This window comes from Solanum lycopersicum, chromosome 2, assembly GCF_036512215.1.
Source record: "Solanum lycopersicum chromosome 2, SLM_r2.1".
NCBI classification, from domain to species: Eukaryota; Viridiplantae; Streptophyta; class Magnoliopsida; order Solanales; family Solanaceae; genus Solanum; species Solanum lycopersicum.
Genome location: NC_090801.1, coordinates 53469457 through 53489729, shown reverse-complemented (window position 1 = coordinate 53489729; position 20273 = coordinate 53469457). Strand labels below are relative to the sequence as shown.

The 20273-nt window shown below is 35.9% G+C and overlaps 2 protein-coding genes and 1 non-coding gene across 12 annotated transcripts; all 3 read right to left on the bottom strand.

The window, feature by feature from the left end:
- Positions 1–658: 658 nt before the first annotated feature.
- Positions 659–731, bottom strand: TRNAA-UGC (transfer RNA alanine (anticodon UGC)). The gene has a single exon. It is a non-coding gene; the product is annotated as a tRNA-Ala (tRNA).
- A 2086-nt stretch (positions 732–2817) lies between these two features.
- On the bottom strand, positions 2818–6531 carry LOC101254663 (microtubule-destabilizing protein 60-like). 2 transcript variants are annotated; one of them, XM_004233879.5, is made up of 8 exons: positions 5380–6531; positions 5079–5130; positions 4901–4993; positions 4314–4433; positions 3931–4029; positions 3596–3655; positions 3411–3505; positions 2818–3324 (listed from the first exon to the last, which is right to left on the bottom strand). In XM_004233879.5, exons 1-8 carry the CDS (start codon positions 6291–6293, stop codon positions 3189–3191), a joined length of 1569 nt encoding a protein of 522 aa, XP_004233927.2. In that variant the 5' UTR covers positions 6294–6531; the 3' UTR covers positions 2818–3188. The 2 variants fall into 2 exon arrangements, with proteins under 2 accessions (XP_004233927.2, XP_010317113.2); XM_010318811.4 differs by having other exon boundaries at positions 5079–5124; positions 5380–6429.
- Positions 6532–7401: 870 nt separating this feature from the next.
- On the bottom strand, positions 7402–16634 carry LOC101246016 (coilin-like). Of its 9 annotated transcripts, none has more exons than XR_011214676.1 (12): positions 16265–16634; positions 15578–15642; positions 15202–15471; positions 14915–15106; positions 14132–14201; positions 10043–10141; positions 9819–9911; positions 9670–9735; positions 9459–9602; positions 9206–9340; positions 8131–8266; positions 7402–7889 (listed from the first exon to the last, which is right to left on the bottom strand). XR_011214676.1 is itself a non-coding variant. In XM_004233325.5 (12 exons), exons 1-12 carry the CDS (start codon positions 16457–16459, stop codon positions 7711–7713), a joined length of 1527 nt encoding a protein of 508 aa, XP_004233373.2. In that variant the 5' UTR covers positions 16460–16634; the 3' UTR covers positions 7402–7710. The 9 variants fall into 9 exon arrangements, 3 of the variants coding, with proteins under 3 accessions (XP_004233373.2, XP_019067762.2, XP_069149556.1); XR_011214678.1 differs by having other exon boundaries at positions 7978–8266; positions 9206–9237; XR_011214677.1 differs by having other exon boundaries at positions 9206–9237.
- Positions 16635–20273: the final 3639 nt, after the last annotated feature.

Below are 20273 nucleotides of genomic sequence, written 5' to 3'. Positions count from 1 at the left end.
TTTTCCAACCGAGTATCCGTTTCTATTCTTGGTTTATGCAATGTTGAGCCCACATTTTGTATTGACCAAGTCTCATAGGTTGGGTCCTAGGATGTGGAGGGGGTTAAAGGTTGGTAAGTGTATCGCACATTGATTGAGGAATTGGTTCGTTAAATGGCGGGGACAAATCCTCACACCATGAGCTAGTACAAGGTCCACTTTCATAAAATGAATTCCCAAATTCATCTTTTAATCTCTTTTGTGTTTTGTTTGTTTGTGTGCTAATTGAGCACCAATATGTCACTTGTCTGAAATTCTGCTCTTCAGTTTTCAGGCCTTAAACCATGAAGATAGGCACTTGCTATTTTTGGCACCTTGTTTCTAATTGATTTTTAATGTTTATTTGTGTGTGTCAAAATCTTACGGTTAAATTGATAATCGAACCAATAACGACTAATAACCGATAAGTCTATATCTTAATGGTTCGATAACGATTTAATACCTCTACAAATTGATAACCAATTAGTCAAAACGAAAAATTTCAAAATTGAACTGAACTAAACGATACGCAACCCTAATTCAATGATATGATACCAAAAAAGTAAAAATCTTCAAAATCGAACGGAATGATACGCCACCCTATTTCAATGGTATGATACTAAACAAATAAAAATATTTTTGGAGATGCGGGGGATCCAACCCCGTGCCTCTCGCATGCAAAGCGAGCGCTCTACCATTTGAGCTACATCCCCTTTTGTTTCATCATCAGAGAAAAATTAGTTATATATTCAGATTCAAAAACTGGGTACAAAAATCAGAAATTGCTTACTGGTAATCAGCAAAAAGAATGAAATTATCAAACTTACATTCCCTGTGTATTTGGATTGAAATTAGTACTGAAGAGGAAGCTATCCAAAGTGAGATGAGATTGGGGATCATTGAGCATCATACTCAAATCATCATTACTACTACTAGCTTGAGATTCATTCTTCAATAAATTCATCTTCAACTTCTTCTAACCCTAAATTCTCCGAATTGAACCCATCATCTTCGCCTTTTTTAAATTGATGAATGACAGAGTCGACGGAAGGAAATCCCAAGGAAAAAAGTTAACCGGCAGGAGATTCAACAATCACTTAGTTCACTGGCTTTCTTAAAGAGACCTGCTCGACGCTTTGAGAATGTCACCTTTCTTATTTGCAATCTTCTCTATTGGAATCTTCTATCGTCCCCTGCTTCTTTTCTTCGCCGTCGCCTGATTCTCCTTATTTATTTCTCTTTCTCTCTTATTGCTAATGAGAACGAAAAAAGGCAATTCTACTACTTATATATAAAACATAATAGGGAAAATGTTCAACGTATGCCCGAAATCACATAGACATACTTATACTTCTGAACTTATTTTATAAGTAATTTTCTATCCCTTTTTAGTTACGTGGCACTATTTTGAAAAAAAGTCAACCATCGTTGGACCCACTAGACAGTGCCACGTAGGTTAAAAAGAGGTAAAAAATTATTAATAAAATAAGTTCAGGAGAATAATAGGACATTAGTATGGTATAAATGTGTCTCTGAGATTTCGAGCATAGATTAAGGGGGTACTTGGGCATTATCCCAACATAATAATTAGTTTCTATATTCCGATCATGTAAGGAAAAATAATATTACACACGGAATGGAACGGAGTATATATATTTGGTAACATTCTAAAATTTAGAGATACAATTAAATTTTGATATAATTTTTTTGAAAAGATATTTTAAGTTATTGATTACTATAGCTTATAATATTTTTATATTATTTTAATATAAATCTCGTATATTCGATAAAATTTATGAATAAGACACGAGAATGTAAAGTAAGATAGGTAGAATGAATAATGTCAAAGTTTTTTGTTAGTATAATAAAATTTATAATCAATCAAATAACACATAGAACGTTTTATCAATTCGATACGGACTTTAGAGTTATCTAATTTAGTAAGATGGTGGAATGAATAATGCCAAGTATTTTTTTTAGTAAAACAAAATTTGTGACAATCAAATAACAGTTTATCAATCCGACATAATTTGTGAATAAATCATCCATCCAACATAAATTGTAAATAATTTAACATAATGGATAGAATGACAAATAAAATTATTATCTCGTGAAAATTAATAAAATATGTGTTTTTGGTTTGTTTATAAAGAAAATAAGGTATCCACAAATATTAGACTACTCATTTATAACACATGAGTAGTTTGTTGTTTCTAACAGTTAACAATTCGTTAAATTGGTGACGATTTACAAGAAAAATAATCAAAAGTGCACCTTTTAGTAATTGAAGGTTAAATAGTCGAAACTTAAATGTAGTTGAGCATATATAGAAGGATCATTCCCGTTCATATACCTCGACTAATTTCACGAGATACTTATCACCTCCAACCAACGGATACCTAACAACTCTATCTACCAAGATTAAGATATATGGAAGAATGGCCTAGTGTTTTCTTATCTATTCTGAATTTTAAAATTGAGACCTCATGATTCTCAACCACTTCATTGACTGCTAAGATGTATGGAAGAATGGCTTAGTGTTTTCTTATCTCTTCTGAGTTTTAAAACTGAGACCTCATGATTCTCAACCACTTCATTGACTGCTAGATCACACCCTTTCTTGCCAAAATTTGTCGATATTTAAGAAATGAAAAATGCAAATTTCCCACAACAAAATAAAAACAAACCAAGGTAAGAGCCAAGAGTTTGTTTCTTCATCTGATCATCAACTAAAAAACATGGTAATACAGTAAAATCTCCAATAATGTTGTGATCAACAGTGATCATGTTGCTGCCTAATTTACATATCAAAAAGTTTGGCGATGAATTGATGAACGGGAAGAGGAAGTAACAACGATCATTTCAATTGAAAATATGGGGCAATCAAAATGTTTTCACTCAAATCACACAAGTACCCGGGGATTGTGCCAATAGAGATGGCATATTATTGAGCCAAAATCACTGTTTCTTTTTCTTTATCAACATTGAGACGATTAAGAAAAAACTAGTGCTCATATACACCATTGAATAAAAGAATATGAATAGGTGATGCAGATCCAAATGTAGGACTGTCTCACAGGCCATTGCTGTCGTTCTTGCTGTGTATGTAGGACTGTCTCACAGGCCATTGCTGCATCCCAAGTCGTTCTTGCTGTGTATGTAGGACTGTCTCACAGGCCATTGCTGCATCCCAAGTCGTTCTTGCTGTGTATGTACATGTCATTCAAAGACTCGCAGGACTTGATCTTCTTGTGTTGCGGTAAATGGAACTTTGGCTCTCTTGGCATGGTAGGATTCTTTGCTGACCTAATGCAGATCACCAAATTTCCTATTTAGAAATAATGCTCATCTAAAAAGCTTGTAGTTGAACTAAAGTTGCAATTTGTTACTACCTTCTAGGAATGAAAGGCCTGTCAAAGTAGGGCATTGGTTGAGCTTTTGGAACAAGTTCCTTTCTCAGCCTCCTAATTTCTTCTTCCTCAGCCATCTAGAGAAGGTAAATAATAAAAGGTATCAATAAGAATGGAAGTGCAAGATTGCATACATGCATTTCATCCCAAAAACTTGCTTGGCTTACCTTCTGTAGTCTCTCTCTTTCCATTTTGTATTGTTCAATATAGCTCAGTTTTTCCGCTACCTGATACAAATGCACTTACATTGGTTATTTCTGTACATATGCAAGTGTTTCACTGGAAGAAAATTGCTTGGGTCCTCTTATTGTTGCACTTTCTTAGGGAATCTATTTATACAGACATACATTTTTACATGTTCCGTGTGAAATATTCTTGAAGAAACAAAAATTATGATAATGTTCATATCAGCATCTTGCACAAAACTAAAGTTACCTCTCATGAAGAGATATTAATCTAGGTAAATGAATGACCAAAGTTTGTAAAGAAAAAAAAAGTTTACCTGATGGTCGAACTCAAAACGTTCAACAGCCCTAATGTCACTGTGCAGCACCAGATCAACTGGCCTTGTGATCTCTTTTACCGGAGGCTTTGACAAACACTATACAGTTGAAAATGGAGCAATTCAGTTTTGTTTTCATTAGCTAACGTATAATCCCAAGTGCAAAAGATGTGTGTAGTGAGAGAGGTAATAACATGAACTTCCAACAACATTTTACTTTAATTTCTCTTTTATTTTGGTTCAGAAAACTCCTTTCAGTAAAATGTTAGATCAACAAGATGCATTTCCTTTTAAGTTCTGGACATAGTAACAAGATAATCTTGTAGATATATTCACAAATAAAGTACTTATTAGAAATGACTACAGTGAAAAGCCTACGCTACCTCTGGCTCGTCTGTTGTCCATGGAAGGCCTTGTGCAATTGGTATCCTCTGTTTCTCCTCTTCCTCCACCATTTGTTGCACTTTCTTAACAAATTCTTGCTCCTTGTTTTTTCCCCTTTCCTGCAGCAATAGCCAATCTAAGCAACTCCTCAAGTAAATTGGTAAATGATTAACTGGATTTAACATGACACCCTAAACTGAAAAGGTTGATTATATATGCAGTTCAACAATGAAAGGACATAATTAATCAGTGGATTCAAAGAAGAGGAAACTATAGAAATAAAGACCACCTAGTGATCAGGGAACAATGACCATTATGAATGTCAACAACAGAAGGAATTTGAAGACCAATATTCTGATTTTCTTGTAGCCACAAATTCAATCCATCTTTCATAGTCCAGTCTTCAGAAACAGTCTCTCTACCTCCACGAGGTAGAGGTAAGGTCTCCTAGTCCATTCGGTTTAAAAAATTTGTCCAAATAAGCACATCCTCAACCATATATAATGCTACCACATATTTGGTCATACTTGCACAACAAGCAACCAAGTAGGTAATGCTAGAGTAACCATACACAGAACTCACAAACCTCAGTTATAAGTTTGAAGGGCTTCTGGGAGGTTGGTTTGCGATGTCTTCTCTTCCAGCTTCTTCTAGGAAGCGTGCCTATTGATTCAGCACTCTGCAGCATTACAAATGACAATAAATCAACAGAGGCCAACACAAATTGCTCGCCTAACGGTAATGGATGGATTATAAATTCTTACATCGCGTCTGCTTCTTTGACCACCACCTGAAGTCCTGCTTGAAATACTGAAGCTTCAAATAGCAAAAATAAGTAAAACAAATTCATCAGCACCCAAATGAGGGACAAAAGAACAACAACAAGCAAAAGTTACATTCCATCATAAACAAATAGGACTCTACTATATGAATCTACTACATACAAGCTCAGATAAAGCAGGGTTGAAAATCAGCTTAAGACTAGTTGATAATATAGTGAATCCTTCTAACATGGGAAAGTGAAACAGAAAATAAAACTGAATCAGTGGTGATTCGAATACTGACCATCCATGGCTGCTATCCAATGAGGAGGCACGACGCGAATCCAAGCCTAAACTCTCGGAGGTGAGGAAAAAATCCGGTGGACAAAACGAAGATGAAGATACCTGTGTCTCAGGAATCATGGGGGGTTGTAAGCCTTGTTGTTCCTTGCTAGACTCTTCTTCCTTTTCATCTTTTTCCCCTTTCTCCTCGCACACATTTTTTTTTGGTGTGAGGAGCTTCTCAAAAGCCTTGACAAGATTTAACACTTTCCCAGAACTAGAGTCAGGTACACTTTGTCTTGCTTCTTCCAACAACCTCTCCCTCCCCCTCTTTACAGTCCCAACAACATTCATTCCACCCGAACCCACCCCTTCCTTTGACGTTTCCGCCAATTCAACTAATTCACCCTCAGAAATTGAAACGGGAACTGTTACCTCCTGGTTGTTCCTGACTGGCAAATCACCCATACACCCAGTAACACTCTGAACGTTTGAAATCAAGGACTCGTCATCGCGATCCAACTTCTCTACTTCATTGTCCTCCTCCTGTTCATTTCCACTACGATTCTTGAAGAACTCTTCTTGAGAAGCCCTGAGAGTCTCGTAAGCAACACAAAGACACTTCTTTTTCTCATCACCAACCTTATTACACTTACAAACCATTGAAGCGTTCACTTCATCTCTATTAGACTTCTTCTTCTTGGCAATAACAAACTTCCTCTGACGAATTTTGTTTTTGGGTGAAGGCGAAGCCAATTGACTAGTATTAGGGTTTCTGGAAACTGACTTTTGGGTTTTCATCGCCGATTTGGCCATCATTGGTGATTTACAAGATTTTGAAAACCCCGGACTGTTTTCGACATTTGGGTTCAAATTTTCGGTATTCTTGGAGCATTTCTTAGGCGTAAGCCTAGTGGATTTGCAGTTGGACTCCATCAGTCACTGTGGAAAAGCAATGTGATTGTCGCCGGAAAATTGGTCGGAGTTTGGATTTTGTAGTATTGCTGATTGGCTAGGGTTTTCTGGTTCTTGCATTCATCAATGGACGAGAAAAGAAGTACACGTTGAGCTTTAGACGCTCTTGGCTTTTGTAACGGCTAGTTTTTCTGGAATTAATTTTTTTTTTTAAAAAAAAAAAACAACATTGGATTCGTTTCTTTAGATCATAATAATCAGTTTGCAAATTGGACCGTTAAATTTAACTTGTATTGGGACAAGAAAATGATTTTATTTTAAGAGATACAGATTATGATTTAACTTATATACAACTAATAATTAATCATCATCAAGTAATTAATGGTCTGTCAGTTAAACTTGTTAATATTTAAAAACTTGAACTAAGTCAGTTTTAATCAAGACATAATACATAAATATATTCATTTTGTCCATATTTAGTTGTTCACTTTAAAAATGACACACATATTAAGATAGCATCATAGCAATAATTAGCATAGTGAAGTTACAGTTTTATCCTTATTTATTATGGTTTCAAAAATTATGAATTAAAACTTAAATTTTTCAAGAATTTTAGTACAATACGAAAATAAAGTTGTCCTTTCTTGATTTGTCAAAATGAACAAACAAATAAGAACAGCTAAAAGAGGAAATATGAACAAGTAAAATAGAGACAGAGGGAGTATTTTTTTAATTTAACGTTAGTTCACATTTATGTCTTCCAACTTTTGGTGTGCACAAATATGTATAAAATTAAACAATAGACACGTGCTCATCATGTATCAATTTGAGTCCAACGTAGTGGTATCTTACGTGGATTATGTCACATACAACTTATATATCTATTTATTTAATTTTATACAAATATATTATGCTCATCCAAAGTTGAAAGACATAATGTGAAATAAAATCAAATTAAAAAAAATACTTAAGTAAACATCTTAATTCCTAATAAAGTATTCCACCTAGATATTTTACCTAAAAAAACATTGTTTGTCCTCTTTTTTAAATTAGATAATTAAATTAACCGCATAAAATGTCATTTCCTTCAACTATACACTTCAACCTCGAGTAAAAAGAGATGAAGAAATAACAGGAAACCATGCTTAAAGCACACATATACTAGAATTACTTGCACCAAAAACTCAAACTAGTTTTAGGTTAGACACTTTGCAGATTTGCAGTACAGTACAACAAAGGTTAAATTTTTGTCAAGCTTACATATGGAACATTTTTACATACTAGTTCTAACTAAGACATCCAGATAAACTTTAGGTAACACTAACTTGCTGCTACTATAAGCAACAAAGTTTCCCCTAGATACCTACAAAACGGAGTTCGTTGACTTCATTGTGAGAGTAAGGAACACAATATATACAAGTTTGCTTCATCTCATATTTCATCTTTTATATCTTCGAAAGGCCATTGTAGGACCACGAGCACTGCCTTTCAAGGCTCTCTCTGACCATGAGCTCTTCTTCGCAGAGCTCCACGTACCCCAGCTACTTTCTTCATGTAACTGTTCCTTCTCCGCGTTGATGGTCTCACTGTGTTGTTCCCAGAGGTTTACTCCTTTTTCTGCAAATAACATGAATACCTAGTTATGAAATTCAACGCACAGTAATGACTAATCGTCAAGGAGTTAACAAAAAGCATCATCTCACACCTTTAAGACCAGAATGTGTTTGGTTTCCATGGTTCATTTCCACAAACAGTCAAATTATAATGACTCAAATGGAAAGGAAAATTAACGTTGATCTAATGAAATCTCCTCCAACTAACTCCACCACATAGCCAGTGCAATAACAACGATAATTACCTATAGCTGGGCCATTAGTTTTCTTTTTAGCAGCCTTAAGGACTGGATTTGATTTGTTTGTGGCAGGAAGTCCTGCTACAGAGTCTGAATTACCATTTTTGACAAGGCAAACTTCATGAATTGACGGAAAAACTATCTGCAAGAAGATGCAATTTATTATTCCAAGTTGTCGCAAGAAGGCCTCTGCAATTAGCATTACAAGCAGAAGTTGAATATCTGACTATTTGTAACTAAAGTGCAAAAACACGACACAGAGAAATCCACTCTAGCGATTCCCAACTGGGGAACGCCATAAACTAGAACAAAGAGGAATCAAAGAGAAATAAGAATTAAAATAACTTTTCATTCAATCAATATCTCCATCTGAGACTGCACTGATATACTATAGAATCAGGATATACAACAATACTCTATGATACCCCACTAGCTAACAAACCATCTCAAGAGATGACACATGTCCTGTACTAAAGAGAAACTTTTGGACTTAATTGAACATAAAAATATCACTGAACCTAGACTTCCTCAAATTTGGGTTCAAAATTCCAATCAGTGACATCCACTCAGACAGGATGTAAATTCAATTTCACTCAGCTCAAGTAACTCGTGTGATCCATCTTCCTTACAAAATGGAGTTATCTCGATGTGATTTATAACAAAAAACTGGATATAATCGTAATTTTATAAATTTTTTATATCCTGTGGCATAAACTTCTATATACATGAGGTATCTTACATGTCATTTATGACCAGCTTCAATGAGGTTTCTTCTCCACACAGCGATGCTTTTATGGTGCAATTTAAAACTAATCATCTGTCCTTCATGAAAGAGAGTTGGTGCTTTTTTCTTTCGAAACATCTTTTATTGATTTATAACCAAATAGCCCACATATCATTAACGATATCTGTTTACTCCTTGTATTAGCATCTCAAATTGTTAAGCTTCAATACAAATCTCAAAATGACATTCAAGACAAATTTTTACTTGACAACTCTACTTTTGGTACCTAAAACTCTTAAAAAATTCAAAAGAATTTAATTGCAAGAACATTATGATACAAACTATAGCCGAACCTACCTCTTGCACTTGATCATGCTGCAAAGCTTGATCTGCATTAAATCAAAAAAGAAAAAACTCAAGACTCTATAGTTCTTCCATATTTTTATTTTTATTGATAACCAGAGTTCTTCCATAAAGAATGCAAAACTGAAACTATGGCAAAAAAAGCGGTTAGATTTGGATTAATATTTTAAGAACTGGTAGGAAGAAGAATAGCATCCAAAAGTCCTCCCCCTGAAAAGTGGAGGACAGCTGAATCATTAAAAAAAACCTGGAATAGTTTCAGCCTCCATATCATTGTGTTGTCCTGGTTCTCCACAGAAGGTGCTTTTTTCATTCGCCTGATCTTGTTTGTTCGTATCTCTACCCTTATCTTCTTCCCGCAATTTCTTCCAGTGCAGCTACATGTGGGACACTACTTTATCAACAGAAATGAGACTATGCAGAAGAATTAAAACATTTGTTCAAGTCTGATTACTCACTAGTCCTTTTGGTTGGCCATTCACCTCTTGATATTCAGTTTTGCTTTGTTGCTGCTTCCAGTTCCTCTGCAAAGTCTTTATCATATAAGTTTTTGATACATGATTCAGAAGCAAAGGCAAGAAGTACTTCTCGACATCTCACTACTCACACGTGCCATTGGTTTGCCATCAGTCTCACCATTAACAAGCCACTTTGGGTGTAATTTACCAGCTCTTCTTCCACCATTAGCCTGCAGTTCCTTCTATTTTCGCAGCAAAATTTTTGCGCTCAAATATAACATACCGTGGAAACAACAGTTGGCATATTTACATCTTATAATTTTTTTGAGAACTAAAAAGAGACGCAAATATCTACATCTTATAATTAACTTACAAGTCCCTCTGCTTCAGAAGCTACATTCTTATAAATTTTGACCATTTCTCGCAACCATTGCCTTTTAGCATATTGTTTCCGGGCACTTCTACTCGGACCCTGAGAGAGAATCAACATCTGAGCACTACAAGATCTTTAGGCAAATCTTCTGAAGGAAAAATGAAAAATACGATTAACAGTGAAATATAATGGAAGCTATTTGTAACACAGGTAACTGGTCATATGAGTAAGAGAATATAACTTGTGAAATACCCCAACAAATTTCTCCCCTCAAGAAGCTAAATTCAAATGTCTGATTCATAAATGGAAGGCTGACATAATATGTTTACAGGAGATGAAAGTAGAAGACTGGTCAACTACACTTATTCATCATATATGGGGGGCAATAGGTGGGCTGATTGGGCAGAGTTAAAACCCAGTGGCACAAGGGGAGGGATGATAGTGCTGTGGGACAAGTGCCAATGGCGATGTACAGAGATCTACCAAGGCTCTTATTCTATCGCATGTATGCCAGAATCCCTTCAAGAGGATTTTAGTTGGTTTTCCACTGGGATATATGGCCCACACACCAATCCTGAGAGAGAATTATCATAGCATGAAATAGGTATAAGGGGATTATGGAGGACCATTGGGTCTTCCGGGTGACTTTAACGTATTCAGACATGAAAACGAGAGGTTAAATTGTACAAGGAGAACAAAACCCATGAGAGATTTCTCAGCATTAATACAAGATCTGGTTTTGATTGATCTGCCATTAGAGGATGCCACTTTCACTTGGTCCTGAGGTGAAGCACACATACGAGCCTCCAGAATCGATAGAATCTTGTTCTCGTATGAATGGAATGATAGCTTTAACTTAATTAAGTAGGTAGCTCTCCCGATGGTTTTATCAAGACCCAGACCTTTGATACTAGAGAATGGTGATTGGGAGACGGGCCATTCTTATTTTAAATTCGAAAACATGTGGCTAAAGGCTGAGGGCTTCCTTGATAAAGCAAAGGAATGGTGGCAAAGTTACAGAGTTAATGGCAATCCCGACTTCATACTTGTTCAAGAGCAGAAGAATCTCGAAAGGGACATCACAAACTGTAATAAAGAGGTCTATGGCAAGGTAGAAACCAAATTAGGAGAATTCTAGTTGAACTCTCTGCGTTGGAACAGATGGCAGAAACCAGACCCCTTCATCAACAGAGAGGGCTAGGCTACTGGCTCTAAAACTGCAATATCAGCACCTGGTCAAAGCTGTGGAAACCTCATGGAGGCAAAATTCAAGATGTTTGTGGTCGAAAGGAGGAGACAGTAACACAATGTACTTCCAGAAGATGGCTAATTCTCACAGGAGGGGCAACTGTATTGACAAGCTCAGAGTAGGTGATGCAATGAAGATACAGACTATCAAAAGGGAAATCTTGAAATTCTATGACTTATACACAGAACATGAAAACTGGATACCAAGTCCTGATTTTCAGGGCTTAGAAAGCATTTCAGAATAGGAGAAAGTTAGCCCTGAATTGGCTTTTACAAAGAATGAATTACCGACTGTGATCAAATCATGTGCTCCTGACAACCCCCCTCGGCCTGATGAGTATACTATGGCATTCTATCAGAAGGCTTGGGAGTTTATCAAAGTTGACATAATGAATGCCCTCAATCACTTTCATCAACAGTGCCCCATGATTAGGTGGACAAATGCACCTTTTATAGCTCTAGTTCCTAAGAAGAAAGAAGCAACCGAACTAAGAGATTACATGCCAATTAGTTGTCAGCATATACCAAATTGCAGCCAAAGTTCTTGCTGAAAGGCTCAAAATTGTCACGGGGAAAATAGTCTCTAACCATCAGAATGCCTTCATAAAAAATAGCCAGATCACTGATCCTGCACTCAATGCTAATGAACTGCTGGAGTGGAAGCTAAAAAGTGGAGAAGCAGGAATAATTTTCAAACTAGACATTGAGAAAGCTTTCGACAACTGAATTGGTCATATCTAATTGCTTTGCTAAGAAAAATGGGATTTCGAGAGGTGGATCAGATGGATCGAATTCAGCATCATGACAGTGAAAGGCCTGTGGAAAGGTGATCCACCATCACCATTTCTTTTCATACTTCCATGGACGCTTTAGCAGACTGTTGGATCCAAGAAACTGCACTGGCTTAATGACTTTGATGTGGGAAGAAGTCCAGGGTTCAGTCAATATCTCCGACATACTGTATGCCAATGATACACTATTATTCTGTCGGGTGATACTAACCAGGTTTCTACCTGAACATCACTCTGCTCATTTTTGAGGTTCCATCAGGACTACACATGTACAGATCTACTTGCTCAAAAATCTTAATATTCTGTTAATCAGGTACCCAACCTAGGAAATCTAGCAGAAGTCGTTTGTTGTAATACTGGATCTATCCCAACCTCCTATTTGGGCCTACCACTAGGTGCAAAATTCAAAGTTGAAAACTCCTGGAGTGGAGTGGTTGAGAGTTTGAAAGGAAACTAACCTCATGGCAGTTGCAGTATCTTTGAATGGGTGGAAGGCTCACACTTATCAATAGTACACTAGATAGCATCCCAACATACCTGATGTCATCATTCCCTATTCCAAAAGAGATCGTAAAGCAATTACACAAAATCAGAAGGGACTTCTTGTGGCAGGGAAACAAGCGCCACAAAGTCCACCTGGTTAAGTGGTCTAAATGCACTATGCCTAAGCTATAGGGTGACCTGGGTATCAAAGATTTGGCTAACACATAACAAGAGCTTACTAGTGAAATGGCTATGGAGATGTGCACAAGAAGGCACACTATGGAAAGAGATAATCAAAGCCAAGCATGGATTCATAGTCACTACTATGCTTTCCAGAGCTCCACTCTGGGATGAATTCAATCAGGACATACACATCAAATTATGGGAGGAAAAGTGGCTTGGGAATAGTATGCTAAAGGAGGATTACCCAAGCCTCTATCGTATCATGTGATCCTACCTCTACCATATTCCGATATAGAGAAAACAATACTTGGAGCATCCAATTCAGAAGAAATATGCAAGAATGGGAGTTTGAATATCTGCTGAGCCTCTTGTCAAGACTAGAAACCTGTCCAGTGAATGCCCAGAATGTGGACCAGTTGAAGTGGGAAAGCTCTAAGGAAGGGAGCTATTCTGTCAAAGGAGGTTACTAGCTGGCCATGGAAGCTAATTTGGAGGACCAATTACCCCCAAAAATCATATGTTTTTGTTGGATTGCACTACAGGAAGCATGCCTCACATACGAGGACTAAAGGAAAAGAAAAGTCCAAATTATTAATAGATGCTACATGTGTCATATAATAGTGTAGAGATCAACAATCATTTGTTTCTACACGGCACAGTTGCTACAGATTTATTTTATTTTTTTTATTAAAAATAGTTGAAAAGAAAGATGTGGGAAAAATGATTGTTGAAAATTTCCACAGTTGCAACAGATTTATGGAGTATGGTCTTCCCTATTTTTGGACTAGTTGGGTCATGCCTCAGAATACTAAGGAAGCCTTTGAAAATTAGCGCACATGGAAAGTTTACAGAGCCATCAGGAAGATTTGGAGATCCCTGCTAGCATTTTTTGGGTTTTGTGGACGGAGAGATAGTGATGTTTTGATGGCACATCAACTCCCAATCAATCTATAAAGGCTAGGTGCTTAATGTTTCTGTCTAACTGACACAATTTGTTCCCTGTTAATTTTCATGACAACTTTTTGATCTCTGTTAGCACCTTGATTCTAGAGTAGACTGCTTTTGCTATAGAGTTATCTCAGTTTTATCTTTGGATGCAATATCGTTTGTAATTTTGCATCTTCTAGATGCCATCAATGAAACCACTAGCTTCATCAAAAACTATAGTAACCAACAGATCTAACAATGCACAATAGCGTCTGATCATGTCAGATGACTTTATGACAAGAACAAATGTCACTTTTACGTAACACTTCTAATACAGTGCAGATGCAGTATTAATCTACACAGTTTCACGCAATTTTCTGAAATAGCTCCACCAACTGTAGGATTATTTGTTGTCAATTTCTCAAAGAAATGTATGAGAAAAGTTGTAGAAATGGACCTTTTTTACTCTCTCAGGCTTCGTGGTTGCCTCTACATTCTCCACACCCTTCTCTTGAATCTTGTCACTTCTATATTAAACGGAAAAAGTGTTCAGTAGCTACCAAGATATTGAACATTTCTGCATGTACAAAAAAGAACAGGATGCACTTGCAAATGCCTAAGTCGTCACAAGAGAAGCAGCTATAAATACAAATTTTCCTGGATCTTGCACTTCTCATTGGTAAGATTGAACTTGTCAACCCACCGCAAACAAATATCAGATTAGGGACAAATTACTATGAATTATTATGAAGAAGATACATTCAAGATTTTAACCAGCAGAAGATGGACAAAGATGAACTTGGGAAACTTACAAGATGCCTGATATGGAAAGATGGGGTATTCAGGCTGTCATGCAACAGGGCTCTAATGTTGTATTAGTTCCTATTAGTTTGGACTTCATGTTCAAACACCAAACCCATACTCCGTACAAAGGGTGAGCAACACTTAAATGATACACAAAACAATCAAAGAAAATACATCAGCAAGGAAACACTCATCGAAATGGAGACAATCAACACCTTCAATTTTGTTATTGATGCTAAAATGGTAGTAGTGGAAAGGAATAAACCCTCAACTAAGTGGTATTGCGGGAAGGAATGTAAAATCTAGTAATGACCACAGTAAGGCTTTCAAAGGAATACACCAAGAAAATGGGGAGAAACTGGCCAAATAAAGCAAAAATAACCGAAATAAACTGTAATCATGCAAAGAATGAGATAGTAGCTTCCAATAGTCGTACTTCTTCATGCCCGAAATACTGTCATTAACCTTGCTACTTTCAGCACTTCCTTTGATATTATCCAAATCTTTGCTATCTGGATCAGCTAGCTTCTTTTGCTTGCAATGACTCTTCTTGCTTGTCAGACCTTGTTGAGATTTCTTGGTCTGCTCATCAACCTTCTCAGCAACTTCAGAACAATGTTTCTTTTTCCTGTGAAGTAGAACGATTCAAGAAGTCAATTGTGAGCCTTACAAAACCAATGTATGGGCAAATCAGAATCTCCAACCAAGTGATCAAGAAATTACTTCGAGACAGGAAGTGTTTCTGTGGCCTTCCTTTTCTCGGAGATAATATTACAACCCAATGAATTTTCCAGATGTGAACCTGAAACTTTTGTTGGATCTGCCCCTTCCTCATCTTCACTCTCATAACCTCCAGATTCATTGTCAAACTCCTTATTCGCCAACAGTAAGTGTCGCGTGTTTACAGGTTGCTTCTCAACAATTCTGATATTCTCAACTATACTTGGTGCATCATTTCCTTCAATGGCCAAAACACCGCCTTTCTTCTTCACACTAACATATGAGTTTCAGGAATATAACTTTTATGAATAGAAACAACAGTAATAATAATAACAATAAGAAATTTTTGAAAAAGTGACAAAACTGCAATTTAGCAAACCTGACTATACATTTATCCTTCAAGATACAAGTTGATTCGAAAGGAGGCAAGAGAAAACCGTCCATCTGCATGTATATGACGGGAAAGTGAGGCACTTAACAATGTAATGTCATAGAAATTTTAATTTGTAGCAACGGAGCAGCCAGAGAAAGGCCTCCATCTCCAAGTTCAATCAGCAATGTAACAAACCAAGCACCAAACACTGTGGCTACTGGATAGCGGTCAATGAAAAAACATGGGAAACCATAATTTCATACCAATCAGAAAACAAATAAGGTAGGTGATTTCTCCATTTTCCTAACCCTCAGTGGAAAAATTAGCAACTAGTTAAAGATGTAGCTGTTAGATAGTTTGTAATATATGAAGGTCTTAAATTGAACACACGCGTGTATGTAAAAGAATATGACTATTCTGAAAAATCATCTCTCGAAGTAGCTTAAGAGAAATGTGCAGGTATAAACATAGGCTTTACTGTATGCAATTCCTTGTATTTTCCTAATATGTATACGGACAGTCATTTCTTCTTCGATTATGTTTCCTATTTTTCTAACAGTAGCTACTCAGTTAAAGTGCACGCAAGCTCAGTGAACCACTCTATTTCAACTAGTACAAAATACTGAATCCACAAATCATACAGCAGTAAACAGTAATCAACTAAAAAAAAAACACTGAAGTTAGAGAACATACAGAGAGGAGAAGGCCATGCGGACAAGAGCCATGGAGTTGAAAAGTGCGGAGAATATGAGAAGACAGATCGGAGATAGTTTTGTGTAGCAATTGGGGTTTGAGAAGAAACCAACTGCACCTCAGACCCTCTGATTTCTGTAAATCACTGAGAATGTTCGGGTCCTCGAACGTCAATCGAAGCCTTACGCGCTCCATAGATAAGCTTTCTCCGATCACACACTAGCAGGTTTTTGGGATTCCGGCATCAAACTCCTCCTCCGGCCTAAGTAAAGTGAACTTCTCCTCGAGATTGTTAAATTTATTTGTCTTCAGAAGCAACAAATCAGTGTCATTTGGCAGTGTATAAAACAATAATGATGAATATGGTCATATTTAGTAATATTGTGTTTTTATTATTAGCAATATAAATAAATATATTCTCGAATTATTGTAAATAGTATATAAATATTTTTCGTTATATTTTTTGGATATTGATATCTTGTCATCCAAAAATTAGAAATATATGCATTCACTCTAACAAATGACTAAATAGAAACACGTGGTACAATCTTATCTAACGATTAGATGTCGGATCGACGGATAAGATTATGACACGTGTATGTCCGTTAATAACGATATATGTTATAATTTTTTTGAACAGCAGGATCATCAATGTCCCAAAAGTACGACAGAGAATATCTGCATATCATTTAAGATAGTTCAGGGTGTATTAGTCTTTTTTTCCTTTAATATATCAAAAATAATTTGTAAGGGTTTTTCGTAGTTATGATTAAAAAAATCAAATTGCACAGTAATCTGAATTGAATCACATTACTAAAAAGACGCAAAAAATAATCAAATCTAACAAAAAAATTATATATATGATTTTCGTAATAATTTAATATATTATTCATAGATAAAATATAAATATTTTGTTAAATTTAAATTAACTAGGTCTTTAACTTTATTATATCCTAAAGTCCAGCACATAAATTTTAGTTCTACTATAAGAACTCTAAGTTCAATCTATCAAAATCCATTACTTCAGAGTTCAGGCTTTGTCTACCCTACCTCACATCATGTAGTTACATTTTTTCTTAATTCAATTACTTTGTTCATAAAATAATAGCTCTAATTTGTTCAATTGAATTCACGATAATTTTTTCAGTGGATTGTTCATGTATTACGTATCCTTGTCTATCAAAATGTGTATACCCTCAACAAATTTAAACCTTTCAAATAAATAAAAAAACCAACCAAATAGACGATTGTTTTTTTTTTGTTTGATTTGATTTTAGAAATTTAAAAATTGATTAAATTGATTTGTTTTGATTTTATCAATAATGAATCCAAACCATTAACACCCCTATGTATTTGATATACCGTGGTTTCACGGTATAATTAATACTTTTTCCTTAAGTTTAGTGTGTCCGAAAGCCTTGTTTGTTCTAAGTTTAATATAATTTTCTCTTTGTTTTGCAGGAAATCTGTCCAAAGCTGAACGCGGAGATTTTGAGCGAAAATTGCAGAAGAGACCACCTACGGAGCTTATGACGGTCCGTAGGTGGCAGCGTAGAGAAGTTGTTGAAGGAAGATGGGAAAGTCTGACCAAGTGTGGGATTACGAAGCTTGTGACGGTCCGTCATAGCTATGACGGTCCGTCCTGCAGGTTCGTCGTGAAGATCAGAGAAGTGATCCAGTACCCAGATTCCAAGAGTTGAAGTATTTTGAAACGAGACCCTCGACGGACCGTTGTGCTTATGACGGTCCGTCACACTTGCCGTCGAGGGGAATGAAGAAAGCAGCAGAAGAATTGCACCAAGTATGGGACGATGGAGTTCACGACGGTCCGTCGCGTGGTCCGTCGACCCAGTCGCGTTTTGGCAGATTTCCAGTAATTAGAATCCTTGTTTAATTAGGTTTTTATTTTTTATAAATAGTTCGAAAAACCTCGTTTTTGAGGTTAGACTCTGTGATATTAAACATTATATTGTGAGACTTTGTGTTTTGAGTGCTTGATTGTTAGAGATTCTTCCAAGTGATTTTTGGTGATTAATCAAGCAAATTTTCGGACTTTATTCTTTCTCATTGAAGTAAGTACATGAATTCTTGTTTACCATATTTGAATATTGTGTTTATGGCTATGAGGAACTAAACTCCATAACTAGGGTTGTGGGAACCATAGGCAAATAATGAGATAAACCCTAGCTAAAATAACAATTCTAGAATCGTGTCTTGCATGTATTAATAATTCTTTCGCTTAGAAGTCTTTTTAACGGATGATCAACGTTAGAACTCGCCTTAATGCTACTTGCCGGACCAAGGAGGTAGATAATAGGAAAAGAATTATTAACATAGATTTAGTGTATACTATCTAATAGGCTAGTATTGATTGGCACGAGGTAATAACTTAGTCAAATATCGAATACGATGCTTAATATGAGGTAAAGATAAGGGTTAGGAAAGCAACACACGTAGCCGGACCAAGATGCGGAGTGAGATTTTCTAGATGCCGGACCAAGGATTTAGAAATACATAACTTATCACTTTGCATGCAAGATACTAGGAAAGAATTGTTATAGTTAGGATTATCAAGTTATGAACCTGTGGGGAACACGTAAACCCTAGTTACTTTGATTACTTGATTAAAACTCAACATTAAAAGTTGTTAAGTGTCTCTTTCGAATTCGTTAGTTATTTTTGCTCATTAGGAAATACAAACCCCCCTTTTTATGCTTTTACTTTCTAAGGAAGTCATCAACCGAATAATAGTAATAACAAGTTGAAGTTAAGTCTAGACTATTTTCCTCGTGGGAACGATCCCAACCTCACTAGTTGGGTTATTTACTTGACACGACCGCTTTACTTCTCATTTGAGAAGTAAGTTTGAGCGTATCAGTATTGCATAATTCTAAAATGAATTACCATATATGTAAAAAATATCATCCACAAGAATGTGGAGTGTATATACTATATATATTACTTTACTACTTTTATATATAAGGAATTAACGGAAGAATACGCTTCTGCTGCAGCGACACCTTATAAATCGAGAGGCGACAACTAGGCAGCTTCTTGTAAATACAAATATCTTAGACCTCATTTGTTTCCATTAAGATTAAGAGGTCTGAATCTGAATATACATTTGAATATTTAGATTTGTGTTAAGATCTAGGTATTTTTATATGAATATAACTACAATCTAATTATATTCCATTAAAAAAAAGATTCAAAAACCAAAAATCAAACGTACTTAATAGGCCGAATCTAAAGGATTATGATTCATACCTCCATCAAGTGCAAACAAAGGAGACCTTAATGTAAAATGTTATTCCTCTATTTCACAAGGTTAGAGCATATCAAACTAATTACTTACATTTTTCCTTACATATGTATCACTTTATAGATAATTTTTTTCCCAATGAGAGAAGCCCTAGAAACTTACAATTATATTTTTATGATAATGAGAATAAGGTTGCGAATAGAATGACATTTTCTGATAAAGTGGATGAATCGGTAGTGAAGGAACTGATGGACATACTAAAAGATTATTCATATTGTATATTTTTGTGAACTTTATCTAAGATTCCTAACTTGCAAAATCATCATATCGCCCTTAAATGTGACTGAATTGGACCGGCGAGTATTTAATCTACCAAGTTCTGGCGGATCCGCATGGTGTCCGCCGGGTGCTCGAGCACTCATTAACTTCGTTACGAAATATATATATCTATGTAGAAATCGATAGGTATTTGTATAAAATTAACATAGATCACATAATGAATAAATCATATAGTTGGCCCAATGATTTTAGAATGGGTACTTAAGACTCTTTTAGTTTTGGTGTACCAATGTACGAATCTCATTGCTAACACATATTATTTTACAATTTCACTTCAGAACACCCACAACCTTAAAATCTTAGATCCGCCACTGAGTTCTACTGAAGTAGCATCAATATGGGTGAATGAAAATGATTGTGATGATGTACATGTACCACATGTTCAGATTTATACTCACAATAACAAAA

What these genes read in the sequence shown, in the direction of transcription:
- LOC101254663 (XM_004233879.5), bottom strand. Translation starts at nt 6,293, where the DNA reads ATGGAGTCCAACTGCAAATCCACTAGGCTTACGCCTAAGAAATGCTCC. An exon ending in GGACAACAGACGAGCCAGAG is followed by an intron (nt 4,030 to 4,313) that starts GTAGCGTAGGCT and finishes TCAACTGTATAG; the next exon opens with TGTTTGTCAAAGCCTCCGGT. An exon ending in GTTTTGAGTTCGACCATCAG is followed by an intron (nt 3,656 to 3,930) that starts GTAAACTTTTTT and finishes CATTTGTATCAG; the next exon opens with GTAGCGGAAAAACTGAGCTA.
- LOC101246016 (XM_004233325.5), bottom strand. Translation starts at nt 16,459, where the DNA reads ATGGAGCGCGTAAGGCTTCGATTGACGTTCGAGGACCCGAACATTCTC. An exon ending in CGCATGGCCTTCTCCTCTCT is followed by an intron (nt 15,643 to 16,264) that starts GTATGTTCTCTA and finishes ATATACATGCAG; the next exon opens with ATGGACGGTTTTCTCTTGCC. An exon ending in AGTATTTCGGGCATGAAGAA is followed by an intron (nt 14,202 to 14,914) that starts GTACGACTATTG and finishes CGTTTAATATAG; the next exon opens with AAGTGACAAGATTCAAGAGA.